General features: G+C 56.9%; 8 protein-coding genes across 8 annotated transcripts; 3 read left to right on the top strand and 5 right to left on the bottom strand.

The window, feature by feature from the left end:
• Window positions 1-117: 117 nt before the first annotated feature.
• Window positions 118-1,335, top strand: TRAVEDRAFT_129885 (kinase-like protein; the record flags this gene model as incomplete). Its single annotated transcript, XM_008043390.1, has 5 exons — window positions 118-492; window positions 549-660; window positions 715-1,004; window positions 1,065-1,202; window positions 1,261-1,335. 5 exons carry the CDS (start codon window positions 118-120, stop codon window positions 1,333-1,335), a joined length of 990 nt encoding a protein of 329 aa, XP_008041581.1.
• Window positions 1,336-3,678: 2,343 nt separating this feature from the next.
• On the bottom strand, window positions 3,679-4,488 carry TRAVEDRAFT_60093 (uncharacterized protein). The gene is made up of 5 exons (XM_008043389.1): window positions 4,414-4,488; window positions 4,258-4,348; window positions 4,134-4,200; window positions 3,913-4,077; window positions 3,679-3,850 (listed from the first exon to the last, which is right to left on the bottom strand). Exons 1-5 carry the CDS (start codon window positions 4,472-4,474, stop codon window positions 3,797-3,799), a joined length of 438 nt encoding a protein of 145 aa, XP_008041580.1. The 5' UTR covers window positions 4,475-4,488; the 3' UTR covers window positions 3,679-3,796.
• Window positions 4,489-6,073: 1,585 nt separating this feature from the next.
• TRAVEDRAFT_50554 (uncharacterized protein) lies at window positions 6,074-7,201 on the top strand (the record flags this gene model as incomplete). Its single annotated transcript, XM_008042990.1, has 6 exons — window positions 6,074-6,136; window positions 6,193-6,342; window positions 6,409-6,585; window positions 6,651-6,830; window positions 6,891-6,998; window positions 7,058-7,201. 6 exons carry the CDS (start codon window positions 6,074-6,076, stop codon window positions 7,199-7,201), a joined length of 822 nt encoding a protein of 273 aa, XP_008041181.1.
• A 191-nt stretch (window positions 7,202-7,392) lies between these two features.
• Window positions 7,393-8,043, bottom strand: TRAVEDRAFT_129128 (uncharacterized protein; the record flags this gene model as incomplete). Its single annotated transcript, XM_008043388.1, has 4 exons — window positions 7,393-7,578; window positions 7,640-7,764; window positions 7,826-7,928; window positions 7,993-8,043. Coding segments are annotated over 4 exons (465 nt in total), but the record flags the coding sequence as incomplete, so codon positions are not given.
• A 3,314-nt stretch (window positions 8,044-11,357) lies between these two features.
• On the bottom strand, window positions 11,358-12,336 carry TRAVEDRAFT_50552 (uncharacterized protein; the record flags this gene model as incomplete). The annotated part of the gene is made up of 4 exons (XM_008042989.1): window positions 11,358-11,619; window positions 11,672-11,752; window positions 11,824-11,839; window positions 11,904-12,336. 4 exons carry the CDS (start codon window positions 12,334-12,336, stop codon window positions 11,358-11,360), a joined length of 792 nt encoding a protein of 263 aa, XP_008041180.1.
• A 1,908-nt stretch (window positions 12,337-14,244) lies between these two features.
• Window positions 14,245-15,491, top strand: TRAVEDRAFT_129910 (uncharacterized protein; the record flags this gene model as incomplete). Its single annotated transcript, XM_008043387.1, has 7 exons — window positions 14,245-14,407; window positions 14,462-14,552; window positions 14,609-14,669; window positions 14,719-14,912; window positions 14,972-15,051; window positions 15,106-15,280; window positions 15,341-15,491. 7 exons carry the CDS (start codon window positions 14,245-14,247, stop codon window positions 15,489-15,491), a joined length of 915 nt encoding a protein of 304 aa, XP_008041578.1.
• A 178-nt stretch (window positions 15,492-15,669) lies between these two features.
• On the bottom strand, window positions 15,670-17,008 carry TRAVEDRAFT_60092 (alpha/beta-hydrolase; the record flags this gene model as incomplete). Its single annotated transcript, XM_008043386.1, has 5 exons — window positions 16,564-17,008; window positions 16,295-16,505; window positions 16,109-16,243; window positions 15,946-16,048; window positions 15,670-15,887 (listed from the first exon to the last, which is right to left on the bottom strand). The coding sequence occupies exons 1-5, from the start codon at window positions 16,878-16,880 to the stop codon at window positions 15,670-15,672; spliced, it is 984 nt and encodes a 327-aa protein (XP_008041577.1). The 5' UTR covers window positions 16,881-17,008.
• Window positions 17,009-17,094: 86 nt separating this feature from the next.
• On the bottom strand, window positions 17,095-19,910 carry TRAVEDRAFT_66190 (serine carboxypeptidase). The gene is made up of 14 exons (XM_008043385.1): window positions 19,532-19,910; window positions 19,323-19,471; window positions 19,133-19,263; window positions 18,944-19,054; window positions 18,789-18,888; window positions 18,629-18,719; window positions 18,547-18,571; window positions 18,382-18,490; window positions 18,284-18,326; window positions 18,178-18,213; window positions 17,903-18,125; window positions 17,682-17,840; window positions 17,323-17,610; window positions 17,095-17,266 (listed from the first exon to the last, which is right to left on the bottom strand). Exons 1-13 carry the CDS (start codon window positions 19,816-19,818, stop codon window positions 17,542-17,544), a joined length of 1,533 nt encoding a protein of 510 aa, XP_008041576.1. The 5' UTR covers window positions 19,819-19,910; the 3' UTR covers window positions 17,095-17,266; window positions 17,323-17,541.
• Window positions 19,911-20,106: the final 196 nt, after the last annotated feature.

The following is a 20,106-nucleotide window of genomic DNA, read 5'->3' as shown; positions in this document are numbered from 1 at the left end:
GACAACGAGGTATCGCCCACGCCCTCGGATGACATGACTCTCGTCGGCACCCCAAGCATCCTTACGGACAAGCCCGGGTCGGTCGATGCGCACACGGTCACCGACTCGCCAGAGCTTATGGATCCTATCGCTGCAAGCCCGCCTCCTCCGTCTAGCCCGCATCTCGCTGCCTCATGCTCATCCGAGGTCGAGTTCAAGATCGAGATTGTCGATGTGGATGAGAGCACGTCTACCGCGGTACGCACCGTCACCTCGGACGACTTCCAGGTGGTCGGCGAACTCGGGGAGGGAGGACAAGCATCTGTGTACCTTGTCCAAGAACGCGCGACCGAGCGGCTCTATGCGCTCAAGGCTGCCGAGAAGAGCGAGTACCCGGAGATGAACGAGCTCATGTTCCGGGAGCAAGCAGTACTGGAGAGCATCGCCGGAAGCCCGTGGTTCCTCTCTTTGAAGGCCAGCTTCGAGGACGACGAGTACTTCTTCCTCCTCACTGTGAGTCCAGATTACACTTTTATGTCGTCGCGAGTATGCCCTGACATGTCTTTCAGGATGTGTGCATGGGCGGTAGCCTGGAGAGTCGTATCCAGCGGAGCAATGGAGGGAAATTGGCGGATGGGACAGCGCGCCGCTACTGTGCGCAGATCGTATGTCGCTTACAATGTCCGAATTTCCTCGTACATGCGCTGACATCCCCTCAGATCCTCGCAATGGAAGACCTGCACAAGCGCAGGGTCATCCACCGCGACATCAAACCCGCCAATATCCTCCTGAACAACAAGGACGAAGTCGTGATCGCCGACTTCGGGTTCGCCCGCCCCTTCGCACTCGGAGACACCGTGGAGGACGCCAGTGGCAACGGGCTCGGGATCCAGCTCGACATCACGAGCGAGAAGTGCGGCACACCACAGTACATGGCGCCCGAGATCTGGAAGGAGGAGCCGTACTCGTACGCGGTCGACGTGTATTCGTTTGGCGTGATGATGTACGAGATGCTCAACGGCAAGGTGCGTCTTTGCATTTCTTCACCACTCATCTACTGGGCTGACCCCACCGCCGTTTTCTAGCTCCCATTCAACCTGGACGAGATCAGCGACGACGACAACCTGACCGTGGAGGATATCGGAGACGCCGTGTGCATGCCCCAGCCTGGGTTGGAAGTCGAAGACGACATCGACGATGATGCTTTCGACTTGCTTGTCTCGGTATGTTCTTCATATATTGTATCTTGTGGAGTTGTGGCTGACACTGGCTGGCTGGCAGATCCTGGACCAGGACCCGGACAGGCGACCATCCTGGGAGCAGATCAAGGAGCATCCCTGGTTCGATGGCGTGTGAGTACCTCTTCTCGGGTTCTTCGTCAGCTTGCGTGCTCACTCTTCCATGACAGTAACTGGACCCAATTGTCCTGCCGCACCCCAGTCCCAGCTGTAGTCCCTCCGAAGGGCTCTATTTCTGTACGTTCCTTGACCTTCACACTGTCCAAGATTTTGACTCAATGTCGCTTCTAGGATGATTCGGACGAGGAGTCCCCGTTCGGTATGCCGTACCAGACGGGCGACGAACCCCATCCATTCTTCCAATGGACCTCCCCAGAGCTTCAACCCCAGCCAGCCACGGCACCCGAGGCCTCTCCCCAAGGCAGCAACCCGCCGCCGCCGTCCCGTAACAACCCCGAAGTCGCCACACCGCCCCAAGAAGCGCCCCCTCCCCAGAAGTGCACTACGTTCCCCAACAGTCACGAGGCAGCCGACGCCCCATCCGCATCTGCAACACGCTCCACCCCCCACGCATCCCCATCTGTACCTCTCCCCGGTCATCAAGACCAAGCCAACGTCCCCGCCCCAACTCCATCCCCGAGTCCCCTCGCGCCCCGCCAAGCACGCGACTCGTCAGTAGTATTGGCCTCTGGCCAACGAGCAACCCACCCCCCTATGCGCGCTGCACCCACTTCCGAGTGGAGTGCACACGTAGAAGAGGTGGCCCCAGCTCCTGACGACAAGCACGCCGCCGCGGGTGCAGACGTTGACGACGTCAGCGCGTCCGTGGCACGGGCGCAGGACGACGATTCGGGACATGGCCCCGCGCCGACCGGACCCTCTCAAGCAGGGATGGTCGGCCTGGGAAGGGGCCTCGGCTTGGGCGTCGTGTTCGCTGCGACGACCCTGGCCGGGGACCGGTACGATGTGGATGCTGTCAGATCCTGGACGCAGGATCTGGACGCGAGCGCGTTGTGCGACGATGCACACGCTGGCCCCGTGGACGCCCCCCTCTCCGCGTTCTCCCCCGAGTTCCCCAGCACGCCTGTGCCGGGACACGGGGGAGATCTGTGGGGGAATGTCTGCACTTCTCTGGACGCTTCTGGCAAGTCGCCGGTGTCCTTCAATTGTTACGTTTCGGCTGCGGTGGCCACGACCGCCGCTCCCAGCGCCGCTCTTGCGCTGGGCGATGGTTCTGCCGCCGACGCCTCGCCGGACGCGAGTACCTCTGACCTCGAGGTGCTCGCGCTGTCGGCTGCGCTCGCCATCCCTGACGCGTTCTTGTCGTCGGGGATGTGCTCGCGCCCACTGGAAGTCAAGAACCCGGATGCAAGCCTTTCGTTGTTCACTTCCTCAAGTTCACTCTCATCCAACCTCTCGGACTGCAGCGTCGGCTCCTCCGTCTGTTCATACGACGGCGATGCCAGCTCGACAAGCGACACTGCTCCACCAAGGACCCAATTACCATCGCTGGACCCCAAGGTGCGGCCGAACTGGCTCGTACGGATCTGGCGGTGGTTCTTCCTTCTCGGGAAACAGACTACGTGAATGGGTGGGCGGAGAGACCTGCTCATATGAGTGAGGTTTAGGTCGCCCTTAAAGTTGCCCTTAACGTGGTCTCAATACTCCGCCGGGCCTTGAGCCTCCACCCCGCTCTTGGTTCCGTTCTCGGCTTGAACCTGAGTGCTTAACTGCTCTTTGGGTTCTCGCCGATCCCTTGCTGCTTTCCCTCTGCTCTATCTGCTTTCTTTTTGTTCTCTCTCTGCTCTCTGTCTCGCTCTGGTCTTGCTCTCGTTCTCAAAAACGTCTAAACACTACAAAGCGAACCCCCGAAACTGTAAACCACACAAAGCGAACCGTCTCTAGTCACCCTTACTGTACAATCTCCTTCCTCGTCCTGTTCTCGCTCTGTTTTGCTCTAGCGTTCCGTGGTACTATACCCATGTTGGCTGTCTTCTGGCAACTGACAAAAATACCCGGAATACGATTCGCTCTCTGCCGCTTTCATGCCCTTCGGCGTTCGTCTGCCTCGCCCTATGCCTGTTGCTGCCTGTTCTATCGAGGCCTTAATGCTCGATACTTATCACGTAGTAAAGTATTGTGCGTCTTCCCGTCGTCACACTACTTACCTGGCGTCGATTATCTCCCACTACTCCCGCAACAGCTGGCTGCGCGCGCATCGGGCGTCTTCTTGGCGTACGATGTCGCCATTCTTCCTCCGTATTTCAAACATCATTGCGATGAGATGTGCTAGCAGCACTTGCACAGGGAGAGCGTCAGACCCAGGGTCGACATCGCGCCTGCGTGCATTCAACGTCATGACTGTGGTTAGGGTTGGCGTTAGTGAAGCGCCCAGTGAGGGTGGCCGACGCTTTCCATCTAGCGACCACCACCCTTTCCACGACGTATACTTGGTAATACTGTTCATTGCCACTAGAAATTTCCATATGTGCTAGGTCTCCTTCCACTATGCCGCAACCTCAAAACAAGTCCCTGTTAATATCTCTTCCTGAACTGCTACGCTCATCGCGCCAGCGATCTCAGGCTGCACCCGCCGTCGAGTTCCCGATGACCTCGCTCGCCGTGCAAAGCACCTAAATGAGCCATGAAAACGGTGAGCACATCTTGACACGAGACATTGTATCGGAGCACGCACCTCTCCGACACCGATGTTGGTGCACTGCGCGTTGACGTTCGGGTTGTTCGCCAGCAGAATGTCCAGCGTAGTCTTCGCCTCCTGCGCAATCACGCCGCAGCTGTCTCCGGGCTGGACAACGTGCGTGATGTCGCAGTCCTGGCCGATTATGCCAAGGCACAGCGGCTGAGAGAAAACCCTGGTCAGCGGCTGCGTCATAAAATAGCCGGGAAGAAGTTGACCTCGCCGACGGCCAGATTGTCGCATGCGGCGTCGATCTTGTCTGCGTTCACCGTCTCGAGCTGGAAGCTGTCAACGCTCTCGTGAGTCCTTCATCACGACCAGATACTGGTGCAGGGCACTGACGTGGGCGTGTTCGTCTTCGCCGCGATGCCGTCGCAGGTGTCGCCAGGCACGACCGTGTAGTTACGCGCACAGTTGGGCTCCTGAGCGGACACTGTCGAACACCAATCATTCGTCAGTGTCCGTCGCCGTACACATGCAGCTCGCGGTCACTCTCACCTCCGCCAACGAGGGCAACGGCGACGACAACAGCAACAGCGAATGCAGAGCGGGCGAACATGTCGACTGGTGGATAGAGGTGCGTTAGAAGGAAATGCTCGAGAGGATGAGAGCAGTGAGGTTCAGCCCCCTCCTCGCGCCCTTCTTATACGTGTCGAGGAGGGCGCCATGCGTATACCGCCCGCCCGCCACGGCTGCTGCGTTCGTCCAGAATGACTCGCCGTGGGCTGTATCTGTATTGCGGATGCGCACACGTCCTTGGTTCTCTCGGCCAACGTGACTGCGAGCAGCACAACAACGTCCGAGCGCGGTGATGAACCACGTCGGACGATGGCTGTGCAAGGGGCGGCGATCCCGTTTGGGACCGCCGCGCCCGCTGGACAGACTCTAGGCGCTGATGGAGACGTCCGCAAAAAGGCCCGCAGCGCCAGTCGGCGGGACCGAGGCTATTCATGGCCAGGGCCGCGTTCTGTGTTTCGGCGGCTTGTCTACACGAGGGCTTGTTATGCCGCTGCATGCAGTGCCGAGTCATTTGGCGGCGGTGTGTCCTGACAGCTGCGGTGCTGGATACTTCATACAGGTCGTTCATAAAACTCGACTCAACCGTCCTGCATAGGACGATGCGGCGCTTTCAGCCGGAGCCACCTGAAGAACCCCAATTGGGAGTGCGTGCATATTTGTCGCAGACAAGGTACGATTTTGCGAATTTCTCCATCGAGCTGATGTGTCTGAATGCATATGGTGACTCGCGAGTCAGGAAGACGGCTACTACTGGCATGCTCAAAAGGATGCAGAGTACCGAGTCAGATAGCAGCAGTGAGGATGGCCTGTTCTGACATATACGAACTGTTTGCGGGACCCCGCTGAACTGTCTTCCGCAGGCCGACATGACTTTTTTTTTACCAGCCCCATCGGGTGAACGTCCAATCGAGCGCAAATGCGGAAGCGTGTCCCAGGAATTTGCGGTGGGTTTGTTATACCACCTCCTTTGCCGGGTCATATCCAATTTACCAAGGCTAGAATCAGGCAGGCAGGCAGGCACCACGCTCAGAACGGTGACTCCAAGGGACATCCTTGACGCTTAACCCCCTTCCCTATCGGCGTGTAATCCGTCGTACCATTTGTGGTGCTAAATGTACGGATGCTTCTGTAAACAATACGATAGGATGCGAAACTGCCACAACGTGCCCGGGGTCACGACTACACGAGGGGTACACGTGTTGGAGCATTATCGCACCCTCTAATTCCAGGCGGCAGTCTCAATATCGAGATATCAAGGTATATTCGACTCATGATCATGCGCTTCTCGCTGAAGTTTGTGAGCGGCACAGACAAGGATTTCTCGTTGTGCGTTAGCGGGATCTGCGTTTTCGTGAAGTGGTGTTTGTTGAGATATACAATGTGAGCCGCCCGTTGTAGATATCCTGCTGCGTATCCCTGACATGTACAGTCGTATATCCAGCGGCAATCGTTTCTTCCCGTACACGCCCAGGATGACTAACTTCAGACCTACGAAGGATGGCGATATCTACCTATTCAACCATGCAGCCCCCGCCCGTGCTGGATATCATATGAGGCTCAGGGGTGGTATATAGAACCTGGCCGTGATGCGCTTGAAGTTGCACATCATCCCCCTCCTCCAACAGAAACTCATAGCGCAATGGCCATCCCACAAGATCGCGCGCAGCTCGAGATCTTCAGTCCTGAGCCCCGCCTGTTCCTAGTAAGTACTTCGCCAACGTCTCGTCTGTACGGAGGCTTACGGCTTCAAACGCACAGGACGATGACTCCGCGTTCCCCGAGGGAACCGTCATAACGGAAGGCGAAGGAAGCACCATACATACTACCTACGTCAAGCAAATCGACGGGCACTGGATTGTTCAATCCCCCGGCAACCAAAACCAGGGGATGACGAACCTCCACCTCGCAGTACGTACAGTGTTCTTTCAGCAACGTAGCATACACGTCTGGTTTGCTCACGGGGGTGAATGTCAGGACATCCAGTTGCAGGTTGGCGCAATCGCCACGATTTTCGACATGAACTCGGGCAGGATGATCGAGTACATGATGGGCTTGGACGGCATATGGAAGCTCGCCCCCGCGTACAACTTGAACGCTGCGTTGGACGGCGCGAACCCCGGTCCAGGCCCGGGCGGCCCTCCCAGAGTCGAGGTAAATGCCCTGCATAATACATCTCCCAGCACGAAGACGGTGCTCACATGTGTACCTGGTTGTAGGTTCTCAGCAGAGACGCATACCAGACTCAACAGCCGATAGAATGCGTTCCTGTAGTCAAGTATCAGTGCACGAGCCTGTCTGAGGTCCTGCGAAGCAAGGGGGCCTGCGTCAACGACGCAGAACGCGCCGCATATGACGGCGAGAAGGTGACGCGCGACAAAATGTCTTTGCGCCTCGAGGTGCGTACGCAGGTGTCATGAGCGCAGGGAAGGCGATGCTAACGCTCTCTTGCGCACCAGCTCCCGAATCTGAAGTACAGCGGCGCCCAGTTGACGGTAAAGTCCGGGTCGGTCATAACGCGTGGACAACTCGCCTTGTACATCGCCCAGCAGATATTCATCCTTATGGTAACGCGTACGCCCTTTTTCTGGTGTCCACATCACTGACATCGGGATTGGGCCGGCAGGAGAATGCCCTCAAGCTCGAGCGCAAGCATTTGACCCTTCAGGATCGAATGACCAGGGTCCATTTTGAGCAGCTGGTGCTGATGGACGTCGTCCTCACCTCGAAGGACAGCTGCCAGCCGACGATTGGGGTGCTTTGCGGGTAGTGGGTTTTTCCAGTTTAATATTTTGCTGTTGTATGATATTACGCTTGTCGAGTCGTGGCGTAGCGATTGGAGCTTTGCTTTCCGTGTGAAAAACGACGCCCTGCAGCAACGCGTGACATGCCATTGATTGCGAACCCAGGCTGCTTTACAGACCAGCATCACCGTCCGCCGCTCAGCACTTTCCACCATCCTTATGAAAGAAAAGACCCGACAAGCCCACTGCACCGCCAAAAAAGGCAGCACACATCACCCCGCCACGCGCAATGCGACGGCAAACACGTACTAGTAGGCGTGCTCTCAGCGAATCCCCCAAAAGCGACCACATCCGAGCAGATGAACGGCGTGCCCTCGGTCGCCCTATTCCCGTTCCCGAACGGCTAACAGGTATCCGAGTCCCGCGTCAGCACAAGACGCAGTCGGACTGAAGAGCCGACTTACCCCAACGGTGCGCGTGGTCCCCTTCGCGGTGTCGAAGATGACGAAGCCGATGTTGTTCACCATCTCGCGCTGGTAGTAGCTCTGCCGACCCGCGCGCCCGAGCACGCTCGCGAGGACCTCGTCCGCTGTGCACCCAAGTGAGGCGTATCAGCGACATCTGCCTGTACCCCTGGATGCAGCACGCACCGTTGAAGTCGATGGCGGTCGCGGCACTGCCGAACTGGCTGCCGTGCTCGAGCGTCGCGGTCTTGCCGTCGCTGAGGTTGTACGTGATGGAGATACCGTCGATCTGGCGGCGCGTACAATTCAGTATCAGGATCGCCACGGTGAAAGGACTGAGGGAGGGGGCGTACGATCCATCCGCAGGAGACGGTGATGCGCTTGATAGGGCGGGCCATGTTGAGCTTGTCCTTCTCTGTGACGCCATATATTAGTGATGTTTATCAGTCTCATGCAAAATTCCTCTGGGACACGCTGGAGTCGTTTATGACGATGTTTCCTGCGACAGTACAAGGTGTGAGTACATGGGCGCCCCGTACGGCAGACCGTTCTACGGGTGTGTGCTCAGGGTCGGCGCCGCACATGTACACATCTTGGAAGACTTGGCCTTGAACACCGCCAACAGGGGAGGTAGTGGAGAAGCTTTGCATAGTGGAAAAGGCGGTGGAAGGGGGCGATGGGCTGAGGTTGAGAGGGGCTTTGAGGGTTCGTTGTTGCGCCGGTCATACCTCTTATAAGCGGCGTCCCCGAGGCTCACAGAGGCCTGTCGACTTCTGCCGAGTGATACGACCCCAGGACACAGGTCACGGGACACCCATGAGCACATACGCAGCGCACGAATTTCCTCCAGAGTGTTTTCCATGAATGCTTGCTCCAACAAGTGCCGCGGTAGACGGCCGCGGTATGTAATCGAATGTCGGCATACGTCTGGAAACTGAAGGTGGACACGTAACTGGGCGGTCTCGTGCTTTGTCTTCAGGGGGAAGACGGTTGAGCTGTCCAGCGGCGAAGCACGATTTGGTGCTTTATGGGAGACCGCGTGGATGGACGCCGCCGTGCGGGCTTTACTTGCAAGTGCGAGTGTTGACGCGGTGCCCTGGGCGACCAGGTCGACGGGGTCTGCAGAGCGCGGGTCCTGCGGAGTAACGTTGACGCATCTACTCGAATTGTCGCTCATGTGATTAAGCGATGTAACTGGCGGCGTAACGGCGAATTCCAACGATGTTTCCGTCACTGTAGAGATGACTCTCAACATATGGGATTGACAGGATGAATGCAGAGAAACTGTCAACGTACTGGTATTGGAGTCAACAATTTCGCTGTGAGCAAAACGGCTACCACCGCTCGCGAGCTTGGGCAGGACTTGCCTCGAGTCGTTGACGGAGCATTCATTAGAGAACCGAACTCGATATTCACGAGGTCACGGGTATGTTCTCCGCACACTGGCAGGGCGTGCAGTCCCAATGCATACCGAGTCTTGCCAACATGCGCACTCCGTAATGGCGGGATGAGACGTAATCCTGAGTGTACGCAAGTACCCTAGCGGCGTACATATCATACTGGGGCCATTCGTCCTCGAATCGTGCGGTTATCAGGGAAAGGGGGCTCTGCAGCGAGCTCGGTCAGTAGCAGGTGAACAGGACGAGAAATCTGAAAGAGCCTGCGGCCGCACGAATGCAACGATAAGCGCTTGCGTGGCCGCTGGCACAACGCGTGACATGCCGTTCACGTGCTTTGGACACGCGTCTCGTCACACGAGCCGGATCGCGTCATTGAGTGAGGGTTTCGTCTTGACTCACGCCGTGCAAACGTCTTTGCGGTCTCTCTGGCGGTGTACCTTGTAAGTGCGTTAATATTTTCCGCTTCTCCCTCTCAAATGCTCTCCTTAGACACTCGCGCACACGGCGGCGGCCTGCGGTACTCAGGAGGACTTTTTTCCGCTCCAAACGATCCGACAAGTCGGACAACCCGCTCACTCTGTCAGGGACTCTGCAACCGTGTCCTCTCCGAAGGGAATCAGTCGAGACACTCCCCTTACAATAACACCAGACGTACCGCTCCTATGGCGTCGCTCCCCACTGTACGCCGACCACCTGGCAGCGCCGTGCGGCCTCTAAGCCAGAAGTATATCCCTCGTCGATATCGGCTCCACCGGCTCCGCCCAGATGGCCCGCACCCCTCGCTGCCTTTCAATCCTCTTGCCGCGCTTCGTATACCGTCCCGAGGGGCGTGCGTTCAATCGTAATTCCCGAACGCCGTGGACCCCTTGTGACCTGCAGCACCAACCGCAATCACCGCATTACGCACGCCATCGCGCTGCCCTCGCACATCCGCGGCGTTGACCGTACATATGACAGCAGCGGGCGCAGGGTAGGAAGTTCTCTTCGCGGAACTTCCTACCCTGCCGATGTAGTACGCGACAGCTTGAACAGGGTGGAAGCGTCTACATTCATATTGGGTCCTATGTTTGGTTCGTAGATGGTCCCGGACCGAATCATAATAGTAGTAAGGCTAAATCATCGTGAGAGTGAATACATATTGTTATAGATGTACTACTTTCTATCCTATCGGGCCCTGAACGTGGACAGAGAAGCCGTTTCCCGCGCAGGAGCCCCGCCTTCGGTGAACAACCCTCTTACATATACAAGTCGATACTGGAGGCTTGATCCTGCGGATATCGGGTTCGCACTTCGAGCCGCGCCCTCCCTTTACGGGGGTCCTAGGCCCCAGAAGGTTGAGGTCTTGCAGACTCAACGCCGTGAGTGACTCGAGGGCTTGCTTTCCGGGTGTTGCGCGCCGCTAGTACGCGATCGCGGTGATGTCGGTCAATTGACGAATACGATACCTAGACACCATTTTTCTCCAGTGTGTTGCGCCACGGTCGGACTCCGAAATAACGACTAGCAGTAGGATGTGAGGAATACGGGTGAGAGCGTGATATCGAAGTTACGCCACAGGCCTCTGAGATATCCGAAGACTACCGTAGCGGGCTCCGGGCTGACTCGGAAGCCTCCCTGTCTTCACGAGCGATGCGAGCGTGCGTGGGGGGGATTCTGGGGGAGATGAAGCTGGAAGTGGGTGGGAATGGAAGTGGAGGGGATGTGTCCCTGGGCGCTGTCTGCACGTGAATGCCAGAAGAATTCACGAAGCCTTCCGCGCAAAGTCGCCGGCGGTGTCGACACCTGCTCCGCAGTCGTAAAGAAGCGCCAAGGACCACTGTGAGTGGACTCCGCAGCGGCGGTGGCGAAGAAGCTCTTCGCTATGATAGCTCGTAAGGTGAGCACCGATGGGATCCCGGGGTGGTAGGATGACGTTACAAGATCCAGAGGTCGGACACTCCCAAGCACCGTGGCTTGTAGCACCGGGACAGCCTGCTCCATGCGGGGTGGGGTATATGGGGGTTGCCACAAATGAACCGTACATGCGCGGGGCAAGCTCTGCCGCCGTCCGAAAGGAGGCGCCAAGTTGCATATGCTCGAGCTCTTCCTCGACGCCGTAGCAGTCGTATGCACCGTCCTTGTCCTTGTCCTCGAAACCGTGAGAGCGCGATCCCTCGCCGTCCTGTGGAGCCGCCTTCTTGTTTCATCGACCCCGTGCTTAGCTGCCATATGATCCTTCGAGGCCTTCCGGTCTTCCACTCTCAACGAGCAGCCCTCCCACCTGCAGGTGAACGGCACGTCGTTCTGCGCGTTTGGGGCACGACGTCTCACAGGAGGCTTCACCGTGGGTTCCGGCTGGGTGTGGCGCGCGTGCGCGTCGTACAGCGCGAGGGCCCAGGGGCGGGGGTGGCTGAAGGGGGGGAGCACACGGTTGCAGGCGAGCGAGGGAGCGTGGGAGCGCGCGGACGTGCCGGGATGGCTGGGGAGGAGGCCGTAGGCGGGAACGAGGCGTCCGACGAGGAGGAGAAGGAGAAGGAGGATAGGTCCGAGACGGCGGGAGAGGAAGGTGGTCCCTCAACGTCGGACATACGGATGTCCGTGCTGAGGTCATAGTTGAGCTCGGTGGATACGAAGATGAGCACCGCAGACGTACCGGAGAGCGCTTTGGTGGAACAGCTCCCAATCGTCCTCCACCACCGCAAGACGCCCGCTGCTGAACTCCCCATCGAAGGTGCTATACGCGCCTGAGAGTCAGCACAGCGTCGACAATCGTGTTGAAGGTCCGCAAGTGGACGAACAACTCACAGGGGGCGCCAAGAGCCTGATAGCGCACGCCCACAATGAGCAGCGCATGGGGACACACTTGGAGTGGGCACATCGCATACAGCTTTCCCGTGGTACCAAGGTACTCTTCGAGTCACTCCAGGTTGGCGGAGGTGATGGCGATTCCGGGAACCACGACTGTCTTCCTGCACACATCAAGTGTTTGAACAGGGCGGTGAGGTCAGAGAAGCCGTCCTTCGTCTTCGGGTCCCGCCTAGCCTTGCAGTCCCCCACCCACTTGCACACCTGGCGCCCCTTCACATGGTCCACTGCCGTGACGTCCGGCCAGTGTTTCGCGAGAAGGTGCTTGCGGTAATCACCGGCCACAATTCCAGTGTCGCAGCCCTCCCACTCCGCCTCGTTCTCCACGCGTGCCGGCGTCGCACGCGACTTCTTCTCCTTGGTGGCAAGCGCGTCTGGCTCAGGCGCAGCCTTACGCTTCCCTAGCGCCTTGGCAGACGTGGAATGTAGCGCAGTAGGTAATAGGTCATTCATGTTTTCCAGAGCGCACTGGAGATAAGGTGGCTCCCCATGGAGAAGTACGAGTGCGGCAGCGAGGGAGCACAAGATTCTGCATGACGGCATGGTCGATTGCCTGTTCTCGGAGGTAGGATACTGGCCAAAAATTGATGGGGGATGATGATGCAGGGGATGTAAGTGCAGAGTTAGTCCTCGCCAGAGGCAGTACTTATAGGAGTCTCACCTGCAAAGAGTGGATATGAGATGTCACCACCGGGGTTTCAAACCCCTTGGTGACACGGAGAACGACGCGTAGAATCAAGTGTTTGTCCCCCTGGTTGCGTTTCCTGTGAACTCAAGAAAGTAAACATGCGCTTTGAAGTGAAGCGCAAAGATGAAATATTCTCGTTGCGCAAGCGTCTGATTTTGAGCACACCATCGTGGACGTCGTCATTCAAGTTTTAAGAGCGATTGGGAGCTGTGCTCAAAGAGCGATGGTGTGATGCATCACACCCGTATCGGAAGGTCTTTGGGGCTAGAAAGTGTTCTTGACAGCATTTGCATGACTCCGTTTCCCTACGCACCAGGGGCGTAATCAAGGAAACAAGATCGTCCTGGTGCCGTACATATTTCCGCAGACGCGGACTGATCGGGCGGCTCCGACTCGTCTTGGTGCCGCCTTGCGGCACCGGCATAAGGACAACAAAAGGTCATAACGGAATATCTATGACATGAATTGCATCAGTTTAGAGTGCCAAGAGTTAGCCGTACCACGAGATTGAGCGTACCTTCGCTGTCGAGGTTGAAGCACGATGAGTGCACCGACCAACCCCCAATATTAGCGCCCAATGCGTCTATTTCCCGCCACCACTCCCACGTGGCTACCTTCGCGGCGCTAGCTAAGCTTTGCCACTTCGTCTTGCCATCGTGCGCTGCTCTACATACCGCCAGAAGTACGAAGGTACATTTTCCAGGGCATTTTCCCATCAGTGATACTATCTTAACTCCTATTGATAATTTATATGATGTCTAGAATGCAAGACCATTCGACAGTTTGCCCCTACTCAGAACTCGCCTCGAATCTCGATGAGCGTCGGCGAGAGACTCCAAGGATGACTAGTGCAGAGATGTTTTAGACTTGGCGGCGCACTCAATCCTGGACCGATTTGAGGCAGTAAGGAAGATCTGCCCCTCGCATACCAGCCATTCGACCCACGCGATGCCCAGCGTAGATGGAATCGAGCTCCTGACGAAGCGCAAACACAAGGTTGTCTCTCATTCCCAGTGCAGCCCCCATCATCTGATATCCTTCTCATACACAGTTCCACGCTCGCACTCGGTCAGCGTCGAAAAAATCTTCGGTCGAAGGCAGTATCTGTCCCATGACGAGGTGGATTGCCAAGTTTGAGTCCAGGGGTCGCAGACCGCATGACTTCAGGACATCGTGGTCAGAGGCAAGCAAGTTGCCGACCGTAGATGATTGGAACAAGAGATGCCTTTCTATTCGTGCTGACGCCCCTGAGGACTACCACATCGGGAGTCGCACTAGCCTCTCACGTATGGAACGCGCAGCCTCGACATAACTTTCTTAGTCAAGAGAAGTCAGAGAACCCATCCTTAGTCAAAGTTGAGTTCGCACGCAAGTTCTACTCACGGATGTCATTTTGTCTCAGGATCAGGGCTCAGTGGTACGTATAAAAGCGATGTCTCATACCTTCCCCGCCGTTGTCAGCATCCACCGACTATGCCGAACGACCACCTGCCAGTAACCAACCCCGGTGCTGAGCTGGCACCCCTCCTCGCGGCTGTTCCGCCCGCCATGGAGTCGATGCTCCCCGACGTCAACGCTACGCGAGCTTGGTTCGACGTCAATCTCATAGACGCCATACACCGTGACCAAAAACCGCACCTACCTCCCGGTATGTGAGGTGCACATGTGAGCGTATGCCGCGCCTGCTAAACTTCGCATTGCCTTCAGAGACGGCCTACACCTCGAAGGACCACACGTTGGCTGTCGAGGGCAGCGAGATCACCGTGCGCAGCTACGTGCCTGCGTCGGCTACGGACGACACATGCTTCCCAATGCTGTTTTGGACACATGGCGGAGGTAAACGCCGCCGTCGCATTTGTCATCTCACTGCGCTAAGAATCTGCACTATAGGTTGGGTTATCGGTAACCTCGAGATGGACGATTATTACCTCAAGATCCTCAGCGTCGAGCTGCAGCTGGTGATAGTTAGTCCTGACTACAGGTTAGTCCGATCGCGTGCGCCGCGCCGCATTGGTCACGTATACTCATCCTACCGAGACTCGCCCCGGAATACCCTTTCCCGACGGGCGTAGACGATGCGTTCGCGGCCTTAAAATGGGTGAGTTTTTATAACAGCGCTATGTACACCTACTCTAACATACTACCAGGCCAAGCAGAACGCTGAAACCTTCAACGCCGACCTCCGCAAGGGCTTCCTCGTAGGAGGGCCATCTGCAGGAGGGAACCTCGCCGCCGTCCTCGCTCATCGCGCCAAGGACGACCCGGAGCTCGCCCAATACCCACTGACTGGACAGATTATGCAGTACCCAGCCACAGTGCACCCCGATGCGGTTCCCGAAGAGTACCGCTACGATCTGTTCTTCGATATCGCATGGCTACGCTAATCTAAGCAATGCATAGGTACAAGGAGAAGTACACCGCATATGGGGAAATGACGGACGTCAACATCCTCCCCACGCGTTTCATGCACGAGTTCTTCCGTGCGTCTCCCCATCTACGTCGACCGGCTCGATCAATCCGACTGACAATCTCAGTAGAGCTGCTGCAGGGCCCTCCTACAGACCCAGACGTATCGCCACTCCTGAATGCTTCCTTTAAGGGTCTTCCACCCGCCCTGGTGCAAGTATGCGGCATGGACCCGCTCCGCGACGACGGGCTTCTCTATGCAGAGAGGCTGACGAAGGCCGGCGTGCCCACAAGGCTGCACGTGTGAGTACCAGCATGCGCATGCGACGCGGCCCGCTCATGAACTTGAACGGTGTGCGGCAGTTATCCGGACGCGCCGCACGGATTCCACCTTATCTTCCAACATACGAAGATTGCGCAGACATTTGAAGAAGACTTGAAGGCTGCACTGCGCTGGATGCTGGCGGGTGCGCCGAGCGACGGACAAGAAGCGGCGCCGATGCGACCGACATAGTTCCATATTTTTGAGTATCCGAAAGGCTGAAATTCGCAGCCGTATGAGATACCCCGCAACAGGCATCCCCAGTTGTTTGCTTTCTTCGTCTCCTTCCCAGTACATGAATGAATCATCGATACAGATCTCACTGGCATACCAACTAGTCCAGCTGCGAGTACCATGCGCGCCCCGTCGCTCACCAGCCATGGCCCTCCAACCACCCACGCAAGGCATCATTCACCTCGTCAGCGCGTTCGAGATGAGGCCAGTGGCCGCTCTCTACGTCATAGTACTCGACCTCCGCCCCGTACTTCTCCATGAAAGTTTTTGCCGCCTGAGGCGTGCACACATAGTCTTTCAGCGCGAGGAAGACAACTGAAGGCGCTTTCAGCTTCCATGCCTCTTTGGGAATTCCTGGGATTACGACCACCGTGAGAGACCGCTATGCTTGATGAGAGCAAGCCATACGTACTGAGACTATCCTGCAGGTTGACATTCTCCACCTGTGCGCGGTACCAATTTACGGAGGACTGGATCCCGTTCGCGAGTAGTGCGTCGCGGAGAGCTGTGTATTCCTGCGGAGATGTCTGAGCACAACCTGACGGCATATCGCATGAAAGGGAGATCACTCAGACCTGGTACTCGAGGTAGGACGGTCGTCCAAGCTGCACGTTCCCTTCAACGAATTCCGCAAACTTTCCGCGCTGCACCAGGTAGATACGCCAGTTCTCCGCGTCCTCCGTATACGCGATCTGGAGGAAGCTGTCGACCTATATGGCTGTTACTCATTTGCATGGACCCATCGGTGAAGCCCGACTTACGTGCTTCTGAACGACGCTGCTGGCATTGTCCCTTAACAGGAACTGCCAGTACGCGAAAGCTTCGTACCCGAGCACCTCTTTAGTACGCGCCAGCTCTTTCTCGAGATCGAAGTGAGTGGTGATGGGCTCCGAGAACGCGACCGCGAGCCACCCATGCGCGAGGAACGCATCGGGGTAAAGGACAGCAAGGCGGGAATGGAGCGGCGAGCCCCTGGGCCATGTTAGAGTCAGTCCGGACGTGCAGACATACGGTATGTAGATAGACTCACCAATCGTGGCTTATTCCGACCACCTTGTCGACTCCTTCGACCGCAAGGATGTCCATGATGTCGCGCGCCATGGCGTTCATTCTAAACGCTTGAGCATCCAAGGGCTTGGCGGTACCTCCGGCTCCCAAGAGGTCTGGAGCTAAAATACCGTATCCCAGCGGTTGGAAGTAGGCGACCTGCTTGTGCCAGTCGTAGGCGGTCGACGGAAAGCCGTGCAAGAGGAGCAGAGCGGGCTTTCCTAGGGCCGGTGGAGACCAGTAGTACCGGTATGTGAGGCCTCGTTGGACGAGTACTTCTTTGTATAGGGTCAGATTCATGGTTGGAGCGTGGACTGGGAACCTGTATTCTAAGGAACAACGCTGCCGGTGTTATATGGTGTCGCTTGAGACTGCATCTGCGACGATGAGGTAAATGCGGGATTACGGGTCGTGCTGTCATATACGCGCTGTCAGAACATCGTAAACGAGAGATCGTGAAAGCTTCGGGCTTCGGGCTCAGCTGGTTGGCTTGACTGTTGAGAATTCTTGGTATGCGACGCTATGAGTGTACGAGGTCTCGCCAATTGCATGGAAATCACGGCGATGATGACACTCCGCCTCTTGCGGCCAGATCAATTCTCACGACGGTAGCCTGCGCCAGTCGAGCGTGGATAACGGCCAGGCAGACCGGAAGGTGGGCGCCGCCACTTAGTAGCGCTGCATGACTTCAAAGCAATCAGTGACCGAGCCCGAGCCTGCAAGTACAGAAGACAACACTTACCAAATTTCTCCAAGTCCCATCATCCCGTATACACGTCAGCTTCGGTGGATCTCTGGGATGCCTCGGCCATGATGATTGGCCATTGGCATAGGATATCGTACCCTCGCTCAATATATGACCTCGCGCAGCGGTAATAACATGCCGACCCTCCTTCTCGATTCAAGATATGGTCCGAGTCGTACGTCATGTCCTGGTACACCAGTATCTTGAGGACCCACATCACAGTTCCTCCCTCGCCAGCCACCGGTTCGCAAGAGCCAACGAACGGACCGGCTGGTCGTATGGCGCCTACATAACGTCAAGATCCAGGTTAGCACAAGGGGACTACTCATACTCGCGTGTTTATCATGAGGACGCACCAGATGCCCAGCGTCCGCGATCGTCGCGAAGGTCAACCCACCACCGCTCCTAGTCAACCCCGCCGCCACCCCATCGACAAACCACTCCCGTAGCGGCTGCGCCCTGAACGCCCCGTTCCCGGTCCACTCCAGACTGCGCGTCATGCGGTCGTTTCCAATCTAGCCGAACGTCGGTGAGCACCCAGATACCCGAGTCATTCAACAACATTCCCCGGACGCACCCAGTTAGCGACCCAGTCGTTCGAGCCGACGTACACGAGCACGCGCACGCCGCGCTCGAGGAGCGCCGCGAGGTAGTGGTCCGCGCGGTAGCTGTACAAGTCGAGGCCTGCGATGAACTCGAGGCTCACGCGCCAGGAGTTGATGCTGAAGTTGCCGCGCACGGCAGGGTCGACGCCGATCGCATCTTGCACGGCCGGGAGGCTTAGGTAGCTCTGAATGTCGCTGGAGGTAGGACTTAGATAGGCTAAAAGGGGTGCGCGGGGGTGCTGCGAACCTGATTTCGGGGTAACAGCCGTCAGGAGCGCCGGAGCTGCAAGAGGTGATAGTGCGTCAGGAACCATTTCCTGAAGGCTAAGGGCGAGCGTTGTTGCGCCACTCACCATGGTCGTGCACGGTCGTACGGGTTACGCGTGGGGTTCTCGCCTAAGGTTTCGTCAGCGGGCTACTAGCAGAAGCTGGGAGAATTTCTGGTACTCACCCACATACACGTCCCCAAGCTGCCAACAGAAATTGGAGGCCGCGGCACAGTCGATTCTGTCAAACTGATCGATGCAAGCCGCCTGCATACGCTTCTGGCATCGAGGGACCTGCGAGGCGTGATCAGTTGACGTGTTCAGACTGAGAGACATGGGCTAGTGCTAACGAGTTGCTTCAGGTATACGCAAGTGCTGAGGGCACGGTAAATTAGAGTTGAGAGTCACTGTAGTGATATAGCAACGACTTACGCGATATCGTCGACGGGAGGATAGATGGGGTCGGCGCATCGTGCGTCGTACCACGAAAGTATTAAAGACAACCACTCTGTCCCTCCATTTCCTATCGCGGTATAACGAAAGAAGTCAGACTCTGGTAGTGGAAAGTATGAACGAGTGAATTATGGCTTACCGATCATGACGGACGAGAGGTTCACGGGGGCTACTCCGCGCTCCACTAGCTTTGCGTTTTGGTCGTAGATCGCAGACGCATATACAGGCAGGTAACGACCCTGAGATTCTGTTGTAAGTGACTTTGCGCACAGGGACACATTGATAAAGACAGACCGCGTAAGACTCTCCTGCGAGATGAAGTGGCCTTCCCTTGAATTTCGTGAAGTGTTCGAAGAAGATGGCGATGAAGGCCGCGATGTCTTTAGATGCGTCGATGGTGTTGTCCTATTTTCTTGACGCATTAGTAACCACAGAATATAGCCTCCCGTACGGAGCGCCGCGGAGGAGGGAAGAGACACTCACGACGCTCTCCCCGTACTCCGCGTAGGAGAAGCCCACGCCAACGGGCTGGTCGATGAAGAACACGTTCGCGTGCTTGGTCCAGGAGTACTCAAACGGAACGGTGGCGTTTGGACCGTTTATCCTACACGGGCCTAGGTGATGTCAGTCAGTTTTATTCTATGCCTTCACGTATCGGAGTAAAGCTTCGTACCGAGTTCCATGAAGAGTCCATATGAAGACGATGAACCCGGACCGCCATTGGTCCAAAACACGACATCATCGGTGTCGGGGTCCCCTCTGCTCTCAAAGAAGTAGAAGAACAGATGGCGCGCTTCCACATCGATGTAACCAGTGTATGCCCTGCGTGTTCAGTTGCATCAAGTTATAGCGGTCAAAGCGCGGGAAAGAAGGAGCCCTTACCTGACGGACTCGTCGCAGAAATGCGACTGCTTGACACGTACACTGTGACGAGGGAACGCGGGATGGGCAAGCGTCGTGAACTCAGATGCGGTGAGCGCGCCGAGCTCCCCCACTGGTGTAAACATGCCCGCGTTGTACTCCGTGTATGGAGTGGTTGGATTAGAATCCTGCACCGACAACACGGGCCATGGTAGCGGTTGAGATAAATGTTGTCCGGAGACTGCGCCCGAAACCGTGACAACCGCGGTCAGAGCCAGTCCGAAGAAGGCAGCGAGTGAGTAGGCCATAATGCAAGCAGCTAAGTGCAGTGCTGATGTCTAGCTTTATGGGCGAGTCAACCAGCTACGGCGCAATGCCTTGTTGCGGGCGCAGCAGTGAGAGTGAACGGTCGCACGCGGTAGCCGCTGCGCTCCACCAAATGGCTGGAGATGACAAGTTGACTCGCTTCGGGACCGGCATGAGCGCCAGCAGAACCTTAACCCAGCACATACTGAAAGACATTCGATGACCACAACGCAAGGAGTGTACTCCCCAAGAATCCCCATGTTTCAACACGACACACAATATCCTACAAA

The sequence above is a fragment of the Trametes versicolor genome (assembly GCF_000271585.1).
Source record: "Trametes versicolor FP-101664 SS1 unplaced genomic scaffold TRAVEscaffold_9, whole genome shotgun sequence".
In the NCBI taxonomy this organism is placed as follows: domain Eukaryota; kingdom Fungi; phylum Basidiomycota; class Agaricomycetes; order Polyporales; family Polyporaceae; genus Trametes; species Trametes versicolor.
Note: the sequence above shows the minus strand (reverse complement) of the source record. Positions and strands in the feature narration are given on the sequence as shown.

Coding starts and splice junctions, on each gene's coding strand:
- TRAVEDRAFT_66190 (XM_008043385.1), bottom strand. CDS start 19,818: ATGGCCTACTCACTCGCTGCCTTCTTCGGACTGGCTCTGACCGCGGTT. Junction 19,472..19,531: donor TTCTGCGACGAGTCCGTCAG/GTAAGGGCTCCT, acceptor CTGAACACGCAG/GGCATACACTGGTTACATCG. Junction 17,841..17,902: donor ACGACTGGGTCGCTAACTGG/GTGCGTCCGGGG, acceptor ACGTTCGGCTAG/ATTGGAAACGACCGCATGAC.
- TRAVEDRAFT_60093 (XM_008043389.1), bottom strand. CDS start 4,474: ATGTTCGCCCGCTCTGCATTCGCTGTTGCTGTTGTCGTCGCCGTTGCC. Junction 4,078..4,133: donor ACAATCTGGCCGTCGGCGAG/GTCAACTTCTTC, acceptor GTTTTCTCTCAG/CCGCTGTGCCTTGGCATAAT. Junction 3,851..3,912: donor CCAACATCGGTGTCGGAGAG/GTGCGTGCTCCG, acceptor TGGCTCATTTAG/GTGCTTTGCACGGCGAGCGA.